The sequence below is a fragment of the Grammomys surdaster genome, unplaced genomic scaffold (assembly GCF_004785775.1).
Source record: "Grammomys surdaster isolate TR1022 unplaced genomic scaffold, NIH_TR_1.0 126109, whole genome shotgun sequence".
Lineage (NCBI taxonomy): Eukaryota > Metazoa > Chordata > Mammalia > Rodentia > Muridae > Grammomys > Grammomys surdaster.
Genome location: NW_021620917.1, coordinates 467,723 through 479,485, shown reverse-complemented (window position 1 = coordinate 479,485; position 11,763 = coordinate 467,723). Strand labels below are relative to the sequence as shown.

Sequence of the window (11,763 nt, the reverse complement as noted above, 5' to 3'; positions counted from 1 at the left end):
TGGGGGATTCTAGGCAGGGGCTCTACCACTGAGCCACACCCCAGCCCTCACTGGGGGATTCTAGGCAGGGACTCTACCACTGAGCCACACCCCAGCCCCTCACTGGGGGATTGTAGGCAGGGACTCTACCACTGAGCCACACCCCAGCCCCTCACTGGGGGATTGTAGACAGGGGCTCTACCACTGAGCCATGCCCCCAGTTTTACTCCTCCTTCTGGAAACCAAATTAAATAGCCAGCTTTGACTCTATTAAGACTTCTCACGAGGGAGACACTGGCTGAAACTATACTCAACACAGGACTCCTGTTCATGCTGAGTTCTGACACACCTCTTCATCTAGTGGTTGAGAAATCACTTCAGGGAAGTATAGAGTAATATTTCTTTTCTTTAGCATCTGTCGGTCTTTCCTGCTCTTCCGGAGTTGTAGGCTGGAAGCAATCCTCTGTTGTCGCTGCAGCTAATAAGGAAAACATGGTTGGACCTGTTACAGCCAGGTTGCTGGAGACCCAGGACTCGATCCCATTTATTATTTATTATTTTTTAATTTTTAGTGGTGTTTCGCTTGCATACATCTCTCTGTCTCTCTCTGTCTCTCTCTCTCTCTTTCTGTGCATCTGTGTGTGTTTCATACAAAGGCCAGAAGATGGTATCAGATATCTCAAACTGGAGTTAGAGACCATTGTGAGCCACCATGTGGGTGCTGGGAATTGAACCTGGGTCCTCTTGAAAAGTAAGCAGTGCTCTTAACTACTGAGCCATCTCTCTAAGCCCCTTGTTTTCTAAATTTAATTGAGCACAGCACCCTGTGTGTGTGCAGCATGTGTGTGGCGGTCAGAGGACAACTCTCAGTGGTTAATTCTCTCCTGCCACACTGTGGCTTCCTGGGACAGAGCTCGGGTCACCTGGTCTATGAGGAACCTCAGCCATCTCCCTGACCATGGCTCGTTTGGTTATGTTTTTGCTTTCAAATGAGATTTCCCTTCTACTCTGTAGCCCAGGCTAGCCTCAAACCTCCTCTCCTCCCGTCTCTGCTTCCGCAGTGCTGAGATTAAAATTGTGTGCCACCACACCCAGGTTATACCTCACCCATGAGCATGTTACCTATGGTCCCCAGTTTATACTCACAGATATGTCTTTGCTTTGGTACTTAAATTTCTTCAGCCTCCCTTCTGGAGCTTTTGAGGTAGCCATGTTGACTGGAGAAAAGACACCACCTGTAGATAGGAAAATCACCAAAGAGATTTTCCTTGCCTGCTGTGCATGTTAGCATGTTAAAGTCATCAGGCACCACAGGACCAGAGAGCAGACTCAGAGTTGGCTGCACACCCCAGACCATCACTGTAGGACATGTACTCTCTCAGCACACTGTAGCCACTGCGGGAACTGCAGGAACCAGTCCTGGATTTAGGACAGAAAACCCTTCCGGTGCAGCATCAGCTGGGACGCAGCTCAGTTGGGAGGGCTTGCCTAGCACACACAGGGCCCTGTCCATTCCTACTGCCATACAAACAACATGGTGGGGCGGTGGTGGCGCATGCCTTTAATCCCAGCACTTGGGAGGCAAAGGCAGGCAGATTTCTGAGTTCAAGGCCAGCCTGGTCTACAGAGTGAGTTCCAGGACAGCCAGCGCAACACAGAGAAACCCTGTCTCGAAAAAAACAAAAAACAAAAAACAAACAAAAAAAACCACAACATGGTGATACATGCCTGCAGTCCCAGCACCCAGGGGCAGAGGCAGTAGGATCAAGACTTCCAGAGCTTGGGGCTGAAAAGATGGCTTACTGCCTAAGGACACTTTTTTTCTACAGAGGATGCCGTTCAATTCCCAGCATCCAAATGGTGCTTCACAACCCTCCGTATCTCTAGTTCCATGGAACCCAGGGTCCTCTTTTGGCTTCCTTAGGCACCAAGCATGCACCTGGTTGGTACTCACAGGCAAAACATTCATACACATGCAGATAAAATATATCCAAGAAATTAAAATATGTTTTTCAAGACTATCCTTGGCTACATAGGGAAGATAAGGCCAGTGTAGACTTCATGAGAAAGTCTCATATGAAATACAAACACACAGCTTCGTTTGTACTGAGTCACTCATTGCCGAGGTGAGCTGGGCTGAAAACATGGATGTCCTTAATAGGCAGTGTGCAAGGATACCTGTATGTGATCGGAGGGAGGCCAGTCAGACCCAAGAGGAAGCTACACTTTACCCAACCCCCAACCCCCACACTCACTGTGTCAGAACCACCTTCAGCTCTGCCACAGCTAAGCTGTAGCCAATTTCCTCTGCCTGGTCTAGTACAGGGTATCAACAACTCTTTCCACATTTGACAGCCTTTGCCAAAGATTTCTGTTTTGTTTGTGTTGGATTGGTTTTGAGATAGGATTCTATTCTCTCCAGGCTGGTCTCAGGTCTCAATGCAGCTAAGGTGGGCTTGAGTCCTTCATTCTCTTTCACCTCCCAAGTGCTGACATTACAGGTGTTAGCTCCCAACACAGGGCTCACCGCCACACACGGCTCACCCAAGAAATTTCCTGTGACCCTTGCTCTATTGTTCTATAAAACAGGTATACAAGAGACATAACTCAGGGCAGCAAGGTGACTCTACAGCTGCAATGTTTGTTTGGCAAGAGCAAGCCTAGTGACCCGACTTCCATCCATAGAGCACAAAGTGCAAGCAGAGAACTCATCCCTTGAATGTTGTCCTCTGACCTCCTCATGTGTACATGGGTGCCCTCCCGTCTCTCCGCCCCCTCCACCTCTCCATCTCTCTCTTCTCATCTGAAAAAAATGATGTAAATCAAATATCGCTTACAATAAATCACGAACTTATTTTAAGCCTTTTTGAGAGGGTATAGTAGACTGGCCTCCAACTACTAGCAATTCTCCTGCCTCAGCCTTCAGAGACCCAAGGGATATTTAACTGCTACAACACTTGCCTAAGCAATTTATTTTAAAACAATTCTTGAAGCCAGGCATAGTGATGCACACCTGCAATTCCAACACTTGAAAGACAGAGAGCGAACCCTGCAATGTGAGGTCAGCTTGGTTCATAAAGAGCAGTGGTTCTCAGCCTTCCTAATGCTGGGACCCTTTAATAAAGGTCTCCATATTGTGGTGACCGCCCTCTATAAAATTATTTTCTTTGCTATTTCATAAGTGTAATTTTGCTACTGTTATGAATCATAAAAGTCTTCTGATAGTCTTTTTAGTTTTTTAATTTTTTTAATTTTTTATTTATTTTATTTTATTTTTTGGTTTGGTTTTTCGAGACAGGGTTTCTCTGTATAGTCCTGGCTGTCTTGGAACTCACTCTGTAGACCAGGATGGCCTTGTACTCAGAAATCTGCCTGCCTCTGCCTCCCAAGTGCTGGGATTAAAGGCGTGCGCCACCACTGCCCAGCGTCTTCTGATAGTCTTAGGCGACCTTTGTCAAAGGGTCACTTGATTCCCCCAAACTCAATCCGGAGGTTGAGACCCACTGATCTATAGAGAACTTCAGGCCAGTCATTTATGCAGTGATAACCTGTTCCAAAACAAACAAAAGGATTATATACATAAATTAATACTATTCATCAAAGACAGAGCAAGTTAGCCTGCTAGAGTGATAGATGAGGTTATTTTGCATAAAGCATTAACTATTGGCCTCCAGCTGTGCAAGCCCTCAGCAGGTAAGGGTGCTTACCATGTAAACCTGCTAACCTGAATCCCATTCACAGAAACCACCTAAGGTAAAATTAGAAATCAACTCCATAAAGATCAGAGGTTGTCACCTGACCTCTGCAACCCCACTATGGCATGTACACATCCCTTCCAACCCACACATATCACACACACACACACACATACACACACATGCACTAAAATTAATTTTTCTTTAAAAAAGCATTATATCAAAGACTGATAATCTAATTAAAGATTGAAATTAGAAGAGCATTTTCTCCTGGATTTGTGATGCTTCCAAGCCCCTGTAAAACGCAAAAAAGTATCAAGAGTCCAAAATCCCCACAAGGCAGGCAACAGCTGCAGTGCAGAGAGGCTTTATGACAGGCTGAAGGACTGGAGAGATAGCTCAGTGGTTAAGAGCACTGACTGCTCTTCCAGAGGTCCTGAGTTCAATCCCCAGCAAGCACATGGTGGCTCACAACCATCTGTGATGGGATCTGATGTCCTCTTCTGGTGTGTGTTTGAAGACAGCTGCAGTATACTCATATAAGTAAAAAAGAATAAATAAATCTTTTTTTAAAAGACAGGATGGATTGACAGGTCAGCAGTTAACAGCACTGGATTCCCAACACCCACATAGTGGTTCACAACCTGCTGTAACTCCAGTTCCAGGGAATATAATTATTTTTTTCCTCAGGTACCAAGCATTCATGCAGGCAAGACACCCACACACATACACTTAAAAACAGAAGAAAAGCTTTGCCTTCTCACTCCCCTCTAGGCTTCCCTTTAAAGCCTCACTCAGCGGGTTCCCAGCCCTGTTCACAATGCTTTCTTCAGAGCAGATCATGGGACAGCTAGTGGCTTGGCAGGGAATGGCCATGTTGAATTTACCAGAACCCACAGAGGTAATTATTTGGAGAGATAGCTTAGCTGTTAAGAGGGCGTGCTGATCATGTCCAGAACAGGAGGTCTATACCTGATACCGACAATGGTGGCTCCCAACCACTTACAACACCAGTGCCAGGAAATCTAACCCCATTTCTCACTTCTGCAGGAAGCAGGACTCACATGTACACCCCACCCACATACTACATGATGGAAATACAATATTTCATAGAAGATACAGATCTCAAAGCAGACAGTGATACACACCTAAAATCCCAACACTAGAGAAGTAGAGTAGAAGAATCAGGAGTTCGAGGTAAGCCTCATACTTTGGAAGCTCTAGGATAGAGTAAGCTACATGAGACCTTGCTTTAATAGAAACCAAGTCAAACCTCACCACCTGAGTTTGATCCCTAAGACACACAAGGTAGAAGATGAGAACCAACTTCTATAGGTCATCTGCTTGCACACACACACACACACGCACACGCAGGCACAGAGTAAATCTTGGGGAGACACACTGATCTGTGCTGTGGTTTTCCTCTGTATCTGCACCTGGAATCCTGATGTTGGAAGTCTCCTCTGTGTCACTAACATCCACTTCCCTCCAAGTAGCAGATACATGGTGACCATGAACTGGATAGGACTGAGCAGGGTTTATCCCCTGTGGAGCATGCTAGTGATCTTTTCCTTAAGGTATCCCAGCCTACTTTCTGAGGCCATCTGGAGCAAAGGCAATACAGGACAATAGGAGGCTTGGGAGATGTACCACGGAGCTCCAACCCATGTCTTGGCTTCCCTATTATGGTTTCTTCCGTTTAGACACAACAACCCAGGAGTTCCGGGCACCAAGTTCATCACTGAGAAAACACACAGCAAGGCTGCCCATGGCAGTCCAGTAAAGCACAGGTGGACAGGCAGCCTGGTCCTCTACTTAGGTGATTAAACCTCTTGGGACTATGGGATACTGTTTGGAGAGGAAATGGTCAGGCCGGCAGGACCACAGGTAATCTTGCTTGGGAGCCAGGAGAATAGGCAAGACATAGGATACCAGAGCGCTAGGCTGCTGTTTGGAAGACTCTACTAAAATAAAGCCACCAGAAAATTCAAAGTAAAAAAATTTTTTTTTTACTTATAATAAGTAAAATTAAATGCACTAGAAGACGGGCCTGGTAGCCCAGGCCTCAAACCTCAGAACTTTAGAAAGTGAAGCAGGGGGATTGGGACTGTGAGGCTAGCCTGGTCTACCTAGGGAGACATGACCTCAAAAGGGAAAAACGGCACCCAGATGAGCGAACTTGTTGCACATTAGCCCCAGCCACCTTCAGTATGTCCTCAACATATTAGCCCAGAGTTGGGGAAACTTGCCTAACACAAAAAAGGCTATTTTATAATAAACTTGTCTGCATATGATAGCTTATATCTGGGCTTAGCAGAGTGTACATGTATCCAGGAGTTCTTGCTTCCTATTTGGCTGCCATAAGGACATTCTTAGAGTCAAGTGTCATAAGCCAGAGCTGACTTCAACCAGGAGACACAGCAGTCTACATATGCTTACGGTAGCCTGACTTTTACATCCTTAGAAGAGGGTAGAGCCCAGACAGTCAAAGGAAGAAGAGTAAGGAGCCTAGTCAGTCCGGATGCAGGCAGAAGTGGCCAGAGAGCTCCCCCACGCCGACATGCACAGACAGGGACAGGCAACCCCTCATCTGTACTCACCTACAGAGAGCTGCTACATTTAGCCCCAGAGTCAGCCTTAAATGCTCTCAGGGGAGAGCAGGTGTGTTGAGGGTTCTCATCCTTCCCCACAAACCTACTTCCAACCAATGTGATGGTCTCTGGGCCCGCATGCACATTGAGAACACGTGGGGAGCTTTGAGCTCCAAATGACCCAAGCCCAGGAACTGCTTTGCTTGCCCTCAGAGTGAGAAGCCTGGGTCTCTCCTGTGAGTCTCATGTCGAGCTGAGTGCTGTGGAGGTGACATAGACACTCAGCATTGAAGGCCCTTGGATAAACTATTGAGGATGAAAACCAGAACAAGGCCAGGAAGTGGTGACGCATGCCTTTAATCCCAGCACTTGGGAGGCAGAGGCAGGCGGATTTCTGAGTTCGAGGCCAGCCTGGTCTACTGAGTGAGTTCCAGGACAGCCAGGGCTACACAGAGAAACCCTGTCTTGAAAAACCAAAAAAAAAAAAAAAAAAAAAAAAAGCAGAACGAGAGAGAGAGAGGGAGAGAGAGAGACAGAAAGAAGATGAATGAACAGGGTCTGTGGAGATGGCTCAGTCAGGAAAGTGCTCGACAACACAAACATGGGGAACTGAGTTCGATTCCCAGGTCCCCTTACAAACAAGCTGGGCAAGGTGTCACACATACTTGTGAGCCCAGCACTGGAGGCATAGACACAAGTGGATCCCTGGGACTCACTGTCTAGGCAGCTTAGCCTATTTGATGTCAAAAGAGAGGGTGAGCAACTCCTGAGGAACAGTTGTCCTCTGGCCTCCACAGGCGTGTGCACATGTGCGCACAAACATGTATGTTCACACAGCACACACATATGCACATGCACATATACATGCACCTCCACACGTACACTGGTATCTTGAAAGTTGAACGGAGACTCAGGTGGACCCATGGCTTCCCAGGCTGCTGCAAAATTCTTTAAAGAGATGAGAGGTGGCGAGATGAGGAAAATGGAGAGAGCCCCAGCTCTGAGCTAGACCAAGAGTTGTGTGTGGTCTGGGCCTGGTCTACAGAGCCAGTTCAGGACAGTCAGGCCTCCACTGAGGAACCCTGTTTCAAAAGCTATTTAAAAACAAAACAAGCCGGGCAGTGGTGGCGCACGCCTTCAATCCCAGCACTTGGGTTGGAAGCCAGAGGCAGGCAGATTTTTGAGTTGGAGGCCAGCCTGGTCTACAGAGTGAGTTCCAGGACAGCCAGGGCTACACAGAGAAACCATCTCAAAAAACAATAAATAAATAAATAAATAAATAAATACAACAAAAACAAAAAAGAAAACTCACCACATCATCATTATTTGAAGGAAAAGCTATGGGTGTTTATTCCCATATGCATCAAAAGTGGAGACTTTAAAGGTTTATCACTTTGTTTTTATTTATGTGTTATGTGTGCCTGCAAGAGTTTCTAGGCACCACGTGTGTGCATGTGCCTACAGAACCAGAAAGTTGAGATCAGATCCCCTGAAGCTGGATTACAGGCAGTGGTGAGCTGCCCAAAGTATGTGTTAGGGCTCAAACTCTGAGCCTGGGGGGAGGAGGTGCAGACCTTTAATCCCAGCACTCAGGAGACAAAAGCTGACTTTTCTGAGTCTGAGGCTAGCCTGGTCTATAGAGTGACTTCCAGGATGGCCAGGGCTACACAGAGAAACCCTATCTCACAAAACAAAACACAAAACAATACAAAACAACACCAAAAAAGAATTATACTCAAGTCCTCTACAAAATTAGTGAGCACTCTTAACTGCTGAGCTGGCTGGGCTGAGCTGAGTCCAAAAGCTTCAGGTTCAATGAGATGCCCTTTAAAAAAAAAAAAAAAAAAAAAAAAACTGCGTAAAAGACAAACAGGGCTGGCAGTGCGGCTCCCTAGGTACAGTGCTTTCCTGGCATGTGTGAGGTACTGGCTTCAGTCCCCAGCACTACATAAACCAGGGGTGATGGCATTGTAATCCTCCCTCTTGGGAGGTAGAGGCAGAGGGATCGAGGTCATCCTTGGCTGCATTTCAAGCCTGAGACTAGTCTGGGATACAGGAGAGCATGTCTCAAAAGCAAACGAAAGAGTGGATCCAATGGAGTTACCCATGAATAGGAGACTGAATCTACACAACGCCCAAGAAATCTCTCAATGATTATTCCCGTGGAAAATCTCTTGGCTGTAGAAGAGAGAAGCAGGGAGAAGATATGTTCCGCATCGGCTGCCATGTGTAGCGCTGTGTAACCTTCATCTCAGCACTTGGAAGGCTGTCGCAGGAGGGCTCTGATCTCAAGCCAGCCTTGGCTATATAGTGAGAACCGGTGTCCTTCTGTAGCTCGGTGGTTAGTGCTCGCCAGGCAGGAACGAATGTTGGCATTGAACCCACTAAGGCATGAGCTGGGCGTACGGTTGTACACCCGTAATCCTTGCAATCAAGATGTAAAGTCAGTGAAGCCCTCTGCACATGTTACAGCTGGGCAGCTTGGGTTTCATGTGGTTCTCCTAACAACAAGAATAGGAGCTGTCTCTAACTCTGTTGCCTGCTTCGGGACCCTTCCTTCCTACTGGGCTGCCTCCTCTAGCCCCAGTAGAAGGTGTGCCTACTTTTACTACAACTTGACCTGCCAGGGCTGGTTGATCTCCATGGGAGACTTCTCCTTTTCTGAAGAGAAAGGGAGAAGGAGTGGATGGGGGAAGGGCAGTAGTGGAGAAGGACTGAGAGTGTGTGGGGAGACTGGGGTAGGAAGGTTGATAAATAAACTGATTCATAAATTAAAAAGTAGGTTCAGGTTCACAAGTTTAGGTCACCCTCAGAGCAAAGGAGGAGGAGGCAGGCAGGCAGGCAGGCAGGCCAGGAGAAAGGGGAAATAGACTATCGGACACTGGGGCTGGAGAGAGGCCTCCGCAATTAAGAGCATACACTGCTCTTGCAAAGGGCCTAAGTTCCTTTCCTATCACCCATATAGGGTGGCTTCACAACCACCTGTAATTTTAGATCATGGAGATCTGAAACCCTCTTCTGACTTCCTTGGGAACACAGGCGCATGCACGTGCGCACGCGCGCGCGCACACACACACACACACAGACTCACCCATATACATACAAATAAAAATAAGTTTGAAAATCTTTAAAAACCAGAAGAAAGGGCCAAGTGGTGTCCTGCACGCCTCTGATCCCAACACTAGGGAGGCAGAGGCAGGTGGATCGCTGTATGTAACCAACTCAGTGTGCATCTGTGAGGTGGGGGATGAGCAGAGTGCGGGTGGGGGTACTTTTGAGCCACACAGGGACTCAGTTATCTGGTATAATAAGTTGTCAAGAATACTGTGGAGCCAAGAGTAGTTCAGAAAAGGCTTCTTTTGCTTGCTAGTCTCAGATGGACAGACTCAGTTCCAGAAGGATACCCATGCTTCTCTCCAAGACAGATCAGTGGCATTCTGAGTTAGCTCAGTCAGTGACAGACACAGCTAAGGGAACTACTTAAGACCAGCTCACTATCTTCCTTTCCACCCACCAGACCTTTACAGGCCTGTTCTGCATGCTGCCCACCTATGGGGTCTGGTGGCTGACTTGTCAAGAACAAGAAGCACACAGAGATGTCACCCCGCCTCTTCTGTGAGTGTGACAACACCGACCGTGACTCGCTCTAGGTGTATGATGCTGGCCTGCTGTGGGGGGGCTGCATCCCCAGCCCTTCACCTCTACTGTTTATGCTGCTGTCCACGTGAGGAGCCGCTGAGTTCTCGGCTCTTGCAAGAGTGCACATGGCAGTGGGTGCATGGTCGCAGGTGCCAGCAGGTCCTGGGGCTACGGCTTCCACGTGCAGTCAAGGCTGTTTCTGAAGCCGAGTGGGATGGACAGAAGGGCTGACTGCTTGGGGAGGAGACTGTCAAATTCTTAATTTCTAAACACTCCCTAATTACATCTTTCTGTGGCTGTTTTCTTCCGCATAGATGGTGAAAATCAGTCTATGTTAATCACGTGTCTCTTCGGTTTCTCAGTCTATATACATATAATTAGGCCTGTGCCTTACACATATAATTAAGCCTTCTTAGAATTAATTGGGGGACCTTGAACAGAACTCTGCAGGCACTCAGCAGGCTTAACACACAGTAGCATTTTCAAAGCTAGAACAACAAATCAAAATTCAGAGGTGTTAACCCAGAGGCCTAGGGGCTCAATGAGACTGAACCACCAATCAGAGACCATGCATAGGATGGAGACAGGCTGTCTACACATATGTAACAGTTGTGTAGCTTGATCTTCATGTGGGATGCCCAATAGCAGGAGCAGGGCTGGCTCTGACTCTGTTGCCTGCCTTAGGACACATTCCCCCTAACTGGATTGCCTTGTTTGGCCTCAAGAGGAAAATGCACCTAGTCCTAACGCAACTTGATATGCCAAGAGAGGTTGATATCCATGGGAGGTCTTCCTTTCCCTGGGGAGAAGGGGAGGATAATATGGGAGGAGAGTGGTGATGTGAAAGGGAGGAATTGGGAGGAGAGGAGGGAGGGCAAGCTATGGTTGATATGTAGAGTAAATTAATAAACAAACAAAAATAAAACAAAACAAAACAAAAAAAACAGTAAAAAGTGTGTACTCCCAATTCCCGGCTTTTGGGGGCACTTAACTCAGGTCCTTGTGCTTGTAAGGCAAGTCCTTTGTTGACTGAGCTATCTCCTCCCCGCAACCCTCCAGGTTACTCCTTAAAAGTTTTAAACAGGGCCTGGAGAAATGGCTCAGGGGTTAAGAGTGCTTCATGCTTTTCCAGAGAACAAAATTCAATTCCCACTTCCCAGGTTGGTTGGCGCAAAACTGCCTGTAACTCTAGCTCCAGAGACTCTGGCGCCCTCTTCTGGTCTCCGTGGCTTGGTTCACTGCAGAATCTTGAAACTAGAAAGGACCACAGAGGCTGTGTTTAGAAGAACTAGTCCACTGTAAACCTTGCTAATGAGTGGAACTGACTGTTGTGGTTCTTTTTTGTTTTTGTTTTTGTTTTTGTTTTCGAGACAGGGTTTCTCCGTGTAGCCCTGGCTGTCCTGGAACTTACTCGGTAGACCAAGCTGGCCTTGAACTCAGAAATCCGCCTGCCTCTGCCTCCGAAGTGCTGGGATTAAAGGCGTGCGCCACCACCGACCGGCTGACTGTTGTGGTTCTTTGAAAATCTTCCTTCATGCAGTATCTCCTTGTTGGCTGTATTTTTGGAAGTTCTTTTCAGGGATCCTTACACTAAGGAAGCTGTAGCCAGCTTTGAAGACTTGGTAGCTAACTCTCTGATACAGATTTGAGCTCTCTGTTTTTGGGGGTGGAACTCAGGGTTTTGCATACACTAGGCAAGCACTGTACAGCTGAGTCACACCCCTAACCCCTCATTGGTGGAATTCTCAGCACTCTACTACTGAGCCACACCCCTAATCCCTCACTGGTTGTATTCTCAGCACTGTACAGCTGAGCCACACCCCTAACCCCTCATTGGTAGAATTCTTAGCACTGTACAG

The 11,763-nt window shown here is 47.2% G+C and overlaps 1 protein-coding gene across 3 annotated transcripts in view; it reads right to left on the bottom strand.

Annotated features, from left to right (window-relative positions):
- Window positions 1–1,204, bottom strand: part of Kpna7 (karyopherin subunit alpha 7) — a 37,103-nt gene extending 35,899 nt beyond the window's left edge. For all 3 annotated transcript variants that reach the window (XM_028756165.1, XM_028756164.1, XM_028756166.1), the window contains exons 1-2: window positions 1,126–1,204; window positions 329–457 (exon numbers count right to left, since the gene is read on the bottom strand). In XM_028756165.1, coding sequence (XP_028611998.1) covers window positions 329–457; window positions 1,126–1,191 — 195 coding nt within the window. In that variant the 5' untranslated portion in view covers window positions 1,192–1,204. The remainder of the gene's footprint in view (window positions 1–328; window positions 458–1,125) is intronic.
- Window positions 1,205–11,763: the final 10,559 nt, after the last annotated feature.